Here is an 11,334-nt window from a genome sequence, read left to right as displayed (position 1 = left end):
GCTGAAGGGTAGGGGACAGGCCCTTGAGCTGTTGGTGCCGCTGGCCACTAAGTATATCCTATCTAGACCAGAGAACAAGACAAGACTGTGGAGCAAGCAACAAGGATGATGCAGTCTTTTATATATCTAGACCAGAGAACAAGACAAGACCGGATCGTTGCAATGCAAGCTGGTGTGCTTGCTGCTTTGTCCATCATGGATGATTCAGTCTTTTATATATACACAATTGAGATCACTGGGGAGTTCATGCTTCAAGCTTCCAACACCTGAGATACACACAATATTAACCATACACAATGCAGCCTCTCATCAGAACGTGCCTTCTCCTTCTGGCTGTCTTCACCGCGGCGACGACCCCGAGCTCCTCCGACGAGACCCTAGGCGATGATGGAAGCCAGGTTAGAAGGATATATCATCAATCAGCAATTCAGCATGATACCCTGATCGAGCCTGCTGAAACCAATATTGGCAGCGATCTCTTGTCTTCAACGTACCGATCCCAAGGTGAACAATTTCTTGTTTGCTCGTGATGAACAGGTGTACATCGTGTACCTGGGGCACCTGCCGGAGCCTGAAGAAGCTGAAGATTTCGCAGCTGTAGAATTTGCTCACCACGACCTTCTAAACCAGGTCCTCGACGACGACGACGACGGAAGGTCTAAGTATAGCACAGTCTCTATTAGCTTATGGCATTTCAGAATGGATCATGCTAGATATACACGATTTGTCGATTTTGTTGCACCCCTTGCTGCAACTGCACTTTTTTTTTAAATTTATCATGCAGTGGCGGATCGATCTAGGGGCTCAAGCTCCTCTACCTCCCTAAAATAGCCCCCTAAACCCTCCCTCCATTTTTGGGAAATAAAATGGAGCGGGGGGCGATGAGCCGTAGCTTCATTTGTTGGCTGGATTCGCCCTTATTATGGTGATGTGCGTTGTCATATAGTACAACAATACAGCTGTTCATGGATGAAAATAACAAAAAAAAAAATGTTAGCAAAGATTTTATAGGGGCCTACGCCTTGGTTTCAAACATAAAAAAGCAGAAAGCCGTAGATATATATAACATGCTGGTTTGACAAATGTGATTGCATCAACTGTTCTTATCTCAGATCCAAACAAACCTTACCTTATACCTTATATAGGCTGAAGTTACAAGAGAAAAGTTCAGCATTTGGTCGATGTTTAGAGTTTCTCCTCCTCTAGGGGGAAAGAAGGCTGAGTGTAAACCTATGCCTTTTTGTCTTCTGCAGCTCTGCTTCCGACAGGATCCTCCGTAGTTACAAGAGAAGCTTCAATGGCTTCGCAGCATGGCTAACCGAACAAGAGGCCGATAAACTATCTAGTATGTGGCAATTTCACAATTCAAATTTTTCTCCTTTCCTTTTCTGATTTTCTCCCCAGAAAAAAAAGAGAGCCTCACATATCTGTTAGGTTAGTTTGACATCGAATTTTAATGGTGGGGTGGGGGAGCACAATGCACAAAGGTAGCCCTCGCACATGCCTAATTGTTTAGGTTGAGTAAGGCCCCATGCCTTGGATGGTTGTACGCTGCTTAGACCTAGGCTTGATGGGGCGCCGGTACATGGTGTATATATAGGAGCCGGATTATTCTGCTACGCCCTCTTAACAATATCTAATATTTATCAGCAAAACAAAGTAAGTACAAAAGAATACCAACTTGACACGTGAACGATTCTATGAAAAATAAAAATGAAACATGAACTTTTGGGTTGCCATAAATACAATGCCACAAATTGTGAGAACTTTTGCTTTGGTACTGATGGGTTGTACAGCCTGTTCGGTTGGCTGATAAGCACTGGCTGATTCACTGTAGCAGCTAGTTTTGTGAGAGATACTGGAGCGGCTGATTACTATATATAGCGGTTGGTCACTGTAGCAAGTACTTCATGCCGAACAGGCTGGTAGTGGTTGATTTGAGTGTCTATAGCAAAGTTGTTGAAGTCGCTCTGAGGAATATTTTCCGCTTGTTTGTTTTTTATATTGGTTTTATGCTCCTGCAAGCCTGAGTGAGTTGGGCACTGGTGTTACTCCTACTAATAGGATTTTGGATCTGGTTTTCCATATAAACTGGACTCGTTCCTCTTTTTTTATATAAAACAAAAAGTTCGATTTACATCCTCCAACTTTTATAAGTCTGATTTTTAACCTTCAGCTACGAAACCAGATAAAAAAGGCTATCCAACTATTAAAATTGGGCAAATTTGGACCCTTAGGTGGTTTTGAAGATGGTTTTCTATTTTGTGAGAATTAAAAATATTCAAATTTGAACTAAAACTTTATAAGGAATTTATTTTAAATAAATAAATGAAATGGGTTTAAAAAGTCTTCTAAAAATATAACCTATCTATTGACGCAATACTTGTTAGTCATTCAGATCTAATTTTTTTTATGTTCATAATATTTTTTTGCTTGTAGTTGCGTATATTTTTTTTGAATAACTAAGATTCAAATAGAGCAATAATAGATAGGTTACATTTCAGAAAAATTTTGGTACTAGTTTTACATTTTAGAAAACCGTCTTCCAAACTACTCCAAAGGGCAAATTTGCCCGATTTCAACATGTGGATGCCCTCTATTATTATCCGGTTTTGTAGTTGAAAGAATGAAACTTTTTACGATAGTTCGAAGGTGAATCAAACTTTTTCCTTCTATAATTACCATGGCAAAACTCTTACTTTCTTTTGGAACAACAATATTTTTCTTTATTGCCATTACCTACAGGCATGGATGGTATTGTGTCAATCTTCCCAAGTAGGACACATAAGCTTCAGACAACAAGGTCATGGGATTTCTTGGGCTTACCTCAAACCCCGCCGGAAGAGCTACCCTTGGAAGGAGATGTCATCATCGGCATGCTCGACGGCGGCATATGGCCCGACTCGCCGTCCTTCTCCGACGACGGCCTCGGTCCACCCCCGAGCAGGTGGAAGGGTGTCTGCCAAAACTTCACCTGCAACAAGTACGAAATGTGCCCTTCTTCTTCCATGATTCCATCACACATGAAACACAGACTCAGCAGTATTGAAGAATGGCATCACTTTCAGCAAGATCATCGGTGCTCGCGCCTACAATCAAGGATCCAGCACCGGCGTGTCCCCACTCGACGAGGACGGGCACGGCAGCCACACGGCGTCCACCGCGGCAGGCCGGGCGGTCGGCAACGTCAGCTTCGGTGGCCTGGCCGCCGGCACCGCGCGCGGCGCCGCGCCGGGCGCCCGGCTCGCCGTCTACAAGGTGTGCTGGGAGGACTGCGCCGACGCCGACGTCCTAGCGGGGTTCGACGACGCCATCGCCGACGGCGTCGACGTCATCTCCTACTCCGTCGGCCCCGTGTTCCCGCTGCGCTACTTCAAGGAGGCGGCGGCCATCGGCTCGTTCCACGCCATGCGCCGCGGCGTGGTCACCTCCGCGGCGGCCGGCAACTCGGGGCTGCACCGGAGCTTCCACGTCTCCAACGTCGCGCCGTGGATGCTCTCCGTCGCGGCGAGCAGCATCGACCGCCTGTTCGTCGACCGGATCGTCCTCGGCAACGGCGACACCATTGTGGTCATCTCTGATCTGATCCAATCCAATCCTGCTACTGAGTACTGACAAAAAAAAAGTTTCTGCTCCGCAATTCTGCTAACGCGGCGTTCTTCTTTTTCACTCAGGGGACCTACATTAACACCTTCCCGACGCTAAAGAATGCACCACTAGTATTCCCAAATGGCGGGTAATTCTATGTTCAATGCGCATTTGGAGGAGTTCGATTATAATTCATTGAAAATTTGAAAAAAAAAATATCTTGCCTTCAATTCTGAATTCTGATCGGTAGCAACACGTTGGCTTGCGTTGCGTTCATGTTGGCACTGCAGGTCCTGTGAACCAGATGATCTGGCTGGAGGTTCATACGAAGGGAAGATACTCCTCTGCTTGCCCAAGAACAAGACCGATCCGAACGATGGCTCCGGTCCGCTCTCGGCCGGTGCGGCGGGCGCCGTCGTCTTGGAAGAGGCACCTGATACCCACTTCACCATGCCTCTCCCCGGACTCGCTGTAACTCGGGACCAGTTCGACGAAATCATGGCCTATGTCAACAGCACTAGGTGAGCAGTGAGCTCAGTGACATGGTGGCCATAGCTTGTTCTTTTTTTTTGTTTGAGAGTTAGCTTGTTCTATTAGTTGAACTTGTGCTCGACTCGATCTCACAAGCTGGTGGTGGTCAATTGTCTGATGATGATCGTTGGCCTGTTTCTGATGCAGCAATCCTGTGGCTACCATAGAAAGCACAGAGGCAACGGTGAATCCACAAGCTCCAGTAGCCGCATCCTTCTCTTCTCCAGGCCCAAACCTCATCACCCCCGGGATCCTGAAGGTGTTTGTGCTTCATTGACTCCACTGATCAATCACTTCTTCGATCGGTGATCTAACGGGAATTCCTGATGCCGGAGTTGAAATCTGTCACGAAAGTTGCAGCCTGATCTATCTGCGCCGGGGATCGACATCATAGCGGCGTGGTCGCCGGTGGCGTCGCCGAGCGAGGTTCCAGGCGACAAGAGGAAGGTTCTGTACAACATCGACTCCGGCACGTCCATGGCGTGCCCGCACGCGAGCGGCGCCGCCGCGTACGTCAAGTCGTTCCACCGCGACTGGTCGCCGGCGATGATCATGTCGGCTCTCATCACCACCGGTACAGATACAGACCATACGCGCATCACTTATCCCGATCCGTACGTTTCCGTGCCACGGACAGCTCGGTTCAATCTCCATGTGTTGATGGCGATGCAGCCACTCCGATGAACACGCCGGCCAACTCCGGCTGGACCGCGCTCAAGTACGGCGCCGGGCAGCTCAGCCCGGCCAAGGCGCGCGACCCGGGCCTCGTGTACGACGCGTCGGAGGGCGACTACGTGACCATGCTGTGCGCGCAGGGGTACAACGCCACGCAGCTCGCGCTCATCACCGGCTCCAACGCCACGACGGCCTGCGCGAACGTCTCGACGTCAGCGGCCAGCAGCTCCGGCAGCGACCTCAACTACCCGACAATGGCGGCCCGCGTCGAGCCGGGGAAGAACTTCACCGTGCGGTTCCCGCGCACCGTCACCAACGTCGGAGCTGCCAGCGCCGCGTACGACGCGAAGGTCCTTCTGTCTGCCGAGGAGGCCAAAGGCCTCGCCGTCGATGTCTCGCCGAGCAAGCTGGAGTTCACCGCGCCGAGCCAGAAGGCCTCGTTCGCCGTGACGGTGTCCGGCGTGGCGCCTGCAGGGCCGAGCCAGGTCCGCTCCGCGGACGTCGTGTGGTACAACGACGAGCACCAGGTGAGGAGCCCGGTGGTGGTGTACACAGCTGACTCCCACAGTTTCGGAGTTTAAAAAGTGAAGGGGGCTGAAATTTCAAACGAGGAGAGAATTTTGAAAATTTCAGCAACTGAGGCCAGACAATAATGGATGAGTAGTTAGGAAGACAAATTTTAATTTTTCTTAATGTAACACACATGCGGAGTACATCGAGTAAAAGGGGGGTCCATGGCGCCGGCGGTCCTCCATGTCTTCGCCATTGTTTCAAATCCAACATTATTTTCAAGTTGTGAGCAAGGTTTAAATATAAAAAGCCTTGTTTTGAAGAGACGAATTTGTAAATGTCATGGTCATGATGCAAGAATCTACAGTAGTGCTACAATAGCTGGAGCCGTCGGAAGTGAAGCCCTCCCAAACAGGGCCTACGAATCAGACTAACAATGTCAGCAAAAGATTCTACAAGAGTTTGATTTCCTTTTATAAATCTGTAAATATAGTGGTATTTCTTTCTTTTTCATCAAATTTAATTTATCTTAATCGATTTGGAGTTTTTAGCTTCATGATATAAATAGTTAAAGTCAGGGTCCAAAAAAAAATAATCATCATCAATACAACTTTTCTCAGCTCATTGCCAAAACCTTAGGAGTAGGAGTAATAGTACTTCTCATCGATTTCTTCAGTAAACAGAGCTAAGTCGTTTCGATCTCCGGTTTGCTTATAAGTTTCATCTTTACCAGATGTTCTAGTCTTTAATTACTAACACATTGACATAGTTTCGTCTAGTTTATCTACCAATTGACCGATTTCTTTTAAATCTTGCAAGATTCAGGGATCATTCCGGTCTCTTGTTAGTTTTAATTGATATCACCAGTTATCGATTTCTCTCATGTTCGAGTAGGGCCGTATCGCCCAATCTCTTACTACTTTTTAGTCGATATAACTAGCAAGGTGGCCCTCTCAAATAGCGCGGGTAGCTAGAATCTTTTATTTTGAAAATTAGATTTTTTATTTTACAATATTTTTTACATTTTAACATAAATATTCTTTTAGAATTTTTTCGTTGATGTCATTTTTTTTGAATCTTTGTTATGACCGATGATAAATTATCCTTTGAGCTTTTAAAGAAGATCTAGGTGAGTGCCTATCATAGATAATAATCGAAATTTATTTTTGAATTTCAATTGAAACCATAGTGAGAATTGGATGAATTCTCTTTAGTGCACATTTTATGCAAATATTTCATTTTCTTTTCTTTGTTCTCTGATTTCCAATGGCTACATTTTCATGACATTCTTACCCTTTTTCTCATAGTTGATGCACCTTTAAGTTTTGCACCAAGATGTGCTAACATCAACAAATTATTTTTTGTGCTCCTAAAAGAAAACCTCTTTTGTAGCCACTTCACGTTTTTAAAGTTCATGTTGTGCACTACCTCCCAAATACTCCAACTCTACCAAACTGTGGAGATGGAGACTTTCCCTGTACATTTTATTGGATTTGGTAGGTAAAAGAGTGCTTCAATGCAGGTACTTCACCATCGAGTTTTTTTAGTGGAGTTGAAAGTACGGAGTGGGGTGGTCTCAGACACGCATGTGCTCCCGTCTCTCTCTTCTGGCTCTATTGCTCCTAGGAATTTTGGCCACTACAGTTCAACCATTGAGGATGTATCATCCTCTTTCGTCAAACATGATACGCATCTTGCTATGGACAGGAGCATGCCAAATATTGGTTTGAATTGATTGTTTAGATCACATCCCCAATAGGGCATGACTACATTGTCATTCTTCTCTCCAAAAAATTTTCCGGTTCTCGATCTGTTAGGCATCCACCGATAACAATGCTCACTAACGTTGGGACATCACCATCTCGGTGCTTCATAATCATCACTGGTGGTGATTGCCATCCCTCGGTGGCAACAATGGTGCTGAGCTATGTTAGGGTGATACTCAACCTCCCAACTAAGTTAATTAGGATCACGTCTTGATTTCCAAATGAAAGAACAATAGATCTTGTCCTTATCGTGATTACGCTCAGCTAGTTGAGCACTCTCTAATCGCTTCTAGATCTCTTAGCCCTTGCCTCTCTCCTCTTCTATATCTTTTGACCATGGAGGTCTTATTCAAATGTTACAATATTCCAGTTGCACTTCTTCAAGGTCAATGCACTGCTTTTCTCCATAGTCATAAACCCTTGTAATTCGACCCTCTTAACATCAGACACTCTTTTATCATCCTTTAGACTGGAATCACATCACAGATCTACCATAGCCACACCATGCTGTCATTTTTGTCTATTTTATTTTTGTCCTAGTTCTGCAGCCTATATGTTCTTGTTAAGTTTTGCACCTACATGGTAGTTGCAATATTTTTCCCCCTTGGCCACTCTCAAAATTGTGCTCTGCCTTAGCTTACCTCTGGAACTCTTATTCCAACCAATCAATTGTTTCCACTTGAAGTTGTTTATGTGGCAAGCTCGCTTGGTAATCTTTGATTTGCTTTGTTGCTCAAATAATTCATGTTGATTATGACTCACATCTGCCATGGTTAGCTCCTTTGATCCTTATTTTTCTAGCTGTTTTCTATGTCTTTGCTTGCAATCTGGATGGCATTATTGAAGCCAACCAAGGTAATAGCGGGTGATAAGGATAAAAAATAATAGCTGATTATATCACCTATCTCTCATCAAGATGCAAAGCAATCTGATTAGAAAATAATATTTACATAATTGTAGGCATCTTCTGTCCTCATCAACGTGAAATAGTGATTATATAATGCTAGTCTCTTCCATATTGTTGTATTGGAGATGGACTTATTCTTTTAGAATTCTAAAATTTTAAATTGTAGCTTGTTGCAGTGTGATGACCATGCTGCCAATATCTCAATTTTTTTAAAAAAATTTAGTTGAGAATTCAACCTTGTAAACCTACAACAATGTAATGATGATGAGCGTTTTTATGATATCCACTCTGTAGATTCTCAACAAACTGGCATATTCCTAGCTAGCAGACACGTAGCGTGGTGAGCGGTCGTGCTCTTAGTCAGATTCAGCCTGGTTGATTATGGCATGACCTCTTAGTTTGATCGGTGCAACTCAAGAGATTTAAAATAGCAATCATCTGGGGCATTGAGCCAATCACCACTGATTGGCCATGCGAGTGTTTCGTTGTAATTATCGTCGTATGTAGCTTTTTTTTTTACCCAATTTCCTCCGCTGATCCGATCCCGTGTGGCCGTCAGCTGTCGAATGTGAATAACTCTACCTTATGTTTTAAGTATCATTGCTGACATTATCAATGAGATCTTAAAGCTAATGTCACCAGAATACGCTCCTAGCATTCTTCCTTAATTTATGTCTTGTAGCCGTACTATAACCTTTTATTTGTGGATGTACGTATGTTTACAATCTTGATCAATTAATAGTTATATCTCTTTAAAATTCTTAGTGGTGTCTCTTTGACTTGCCAAATGTACGTGACTGAATATGAAATTACTATGTGTGTTAGATACATGTAAATGTATGGACTTGTATGGGATACAGACTCATATCTTCCAATCACCAAATCTTTTATTATTTTTCTTTTAAATTTTCAAAATTATATATTGATCATGTGTTTGGTCTGGGGATAAGGGATGGATCCAACCTTAAATTATCCAATTTTTTTTGTTGTAAGAGTATGTTCATCTAGTTTTTTATTTGGGAAGTCAAAACCATCTACATGCCCCACCTGCCATCTTCTACTTCTTCTTTTTTGTTACCCTTATCTTCTTGCTGGTGCTGCCTGTCATGTCTCTAGGTCTCTCGTTGGGATCCTAGTCCCGTGAATTAGCTGCCTCAGTGTCACCTTTAATTTGTCCTTCTAATCCCGTGGCTGACCTGTCCCAGCCGAGGAGCTTGAGCTCATTGACGGTAGAGCCTTCTAATCTCGTGGCTGACCTCTCCCAGCCGAGGAGCTGGCTCTCATTGACAGTAGAGCTCGAGGCCTCGAGATGTGCATGTCTTGCTAGGCTCCATTCACGGAGATGATGCCGAGGCTCCATTCACAGAAGCAGATGGCAAGAGATGCCCATGCCAACAATCTCGTCGAGGAGTAGGAGCTTTCCTATTGAACCCCGAACCTAACACATGTTTATGGGCCGTATTTGATATGGACTCTTTATGTTAGTTTGAATAGTTAGATCTTCATAAATGCCAACGGTATATATTTTCTCTTTTTTGGATTAATGTGGTAATTTCTAGAGCGGCGAACATGGTGGATTCTTTTAGCACTATTGTATTAAGATAATAGATGATTTACTCTATCTTAATCAAGTTTCTATCAGCTCTGTTCATCAAGACCGTGTTGCCTATCCAATAGTCGATTGGATCTTTGATCTGGATACTCTTAGAAAATACCAAAGTTTTAAATAGCCGGTTATAGCTTCCGCTATAGATGGCTATAGTTGTTAGGAAGGGCAGCCGTTATGGCATTTAGCCCGCTAAATGTCGGCTATGGCCCGCTAAACGCCGTAACGGCAGCCCTGCCGCTAAACATCTTAACCGGCGATTTAAAACATTGAAAAATACAGATAAAAATATTCTCTATTATATTTAGACTCATCAGCAATTTTTTAATCCATTGCCCTGCTATCAGTGTTGTCCTTGTTAGGTTCGATCCGACTGATAGTGATGATGGGGTTAGGTTTGATTGGTAGATGTGTTTCAGAGTTTGTTTTTGACTTTATCTACTGCTGATAAATTGGCTTTATAGGCGATGGTTCATTCGAAGTATCGGACTTTAAGGCTGATATTTCATTCCAAGTATCTGACTTTAAGGCTGGTATTTCTTTCGGAACTCTTCCGAATTACAACCGACATGTTCTGTGTTATTTACTGATTAAATCTTTTTCTCTTATCAATTACAAGTCAAATTAACTGGCACATCCAGAACCTCGATAACAGGATTTGCATTGGAGATAAGAAGCTCCTAGTTCTTAGCGCATTGTGCTTTGCGGAGATCATCAGCCAATTTTTGCGGCAACAAAACTCCCTAACTCCGCCAAAGGTGCACTTTACTTGTGTTAAATTTGATATTTTCTAAGATAGAAAAGGAACTACCCAACTCCTAATAAGTCTTATCATGTTTATGTCATTGTACATGCACCCAGATAAGGATGGCATGCAAACATATGTGTTGTTGGAAAAAAAATTTGCGTGTGTTTTTAGTATTTATCCTTTTTCTTAGCATGCTTCGAACAAGGAGACACGTGGTAAATAGTATCATGATAATGGTGGTTTTTCTAAAAAAAATGTCAGGTCTTATTATTATGTAGGTATTTTTTTTAAAAAAAAGCTTTCACGGTTTTCAATAGTTCAACTATTTTGACGCATTTACACTCTGATATATATTTAAGAAAATCAATTATCCGTTGCTCTATTTTGGCAAGAAAATGGATTGTGCTTTCCTGTCCCAAACCGCCCTTGCCTTCGGTTGCAAGGGAATTGAAGAGGATTAGAGTGGGTTACGAGGGTAATAAGTCAAAAGCCTCCTCGGTCCCTTTCAATCTCCCTGCGTGGAGAGGATTTACCGAACAAGATCTAAGAAAATACTTAAGCCTTACGAGTCTACCCAAACCCGAAGGTTTGCCTGAGCTCCAATCTCCGATCCTGAAAATGGAACTATTTTCTGACACAAGTATAGTAACTGAAAAAAAGGACTAATGGCTCATTTAGCGAGTCTTGCTAATTAGCTGGCGCGCGTCGGGAGGGATTCGAGCAATCGAGCGATCAATTTCCGACATTAGCATACTTTCCTTTTCTGGTAATAGAGTACGCGTGCCCGGATGTGTTTATATTACCTTTCTAGCTTCTCTCGAGCCTTCCGCATCCTCTTCGGCGCCTCGCGTGCTGTCAATTTTTCTCTGGCGCATGTAATTTCGTACACAAAATTTCTCTATCTACATATATATCTACATCTAGATCTAGTTCTAAAGCGCGTAATGTTTCCATCTAAACTTTAAGTTTAGTCCGTGTTGTGTCATTAACAGGTCAACTTTAG

General features: G+C 43.6%; 1 protein-coding gene across 1 annotated transcript; it reads left to right on the top strand.

Annotated features, from left to right (window-relative positions):
- Positions 1–296: 296 nt before the first annotated feature.
- LOC120662326 (subtilisin-like protease SBT4.3) lies at positions 297–5,375 on the top strand. Its single transcript, XM_039941500.1, has 9 exons — positions 297–398; positions 538–656; positions 1,254–1,345; positions 2,746–2,983; positions 3,069–3,608; positions 3,879–4,109; positions 4,267–4,378; positions 4,480–4,693; positions 4,792–5,375. Exons 1-9 carry the CDS (start codon positions 297–299, stop codon positions 5,373–5,375), a joined length of 2,232 nt encoding a protein of 743 aa, XP_039797434.1.
- The last annotated feature ends 5,959 nt before the right edge of the window (positions 5,376–11,334 follow it).

The sequence above is a fragment of the Panicum virgatum genome, chromosome 2N (genome assembly GCF_016808335.1).
Source record: "Panicum virgatum strain AP13 chromosome 2N, P.virgatum_v5, whole genome shotgun sequence".
Classification (NCBI taxonomy): domain Eukaryota; kingdom Viridiplantae; phylum Streptophyta; class Magnoliopsida; order Poales; family Poaceae; genus Panicum; species Panicum virgatum.
This window is presented reverse-complemented; position numbering and strand designations above follow the sequence as displayed.

Excerpts from the sequence above, each read along its gene's own strand:
- LOC120662326 (XM_039941500.1), top strand. The coding sequence starts at position 297 with ATGCAGCCTCTCATCAGAACGTGCCTTCTCCTTCTGGCTGTCTTCACC. Across the intron at positions 3,609-3,878 it reads CAATCCAATCCTGCTACTGA|GTCCTGTGAACCAGATGATC; the intron begins GTACTGACAAAA and ends TTGGCACTGCAG. Across the intron at positions 4,110-4,266 it reads GCCTATGTCAACAGCACTAG|CAATCCTGTGGCTACCATAG; the intron begins GTGAGCAGTGAG and ends TTTCTGATGCAG.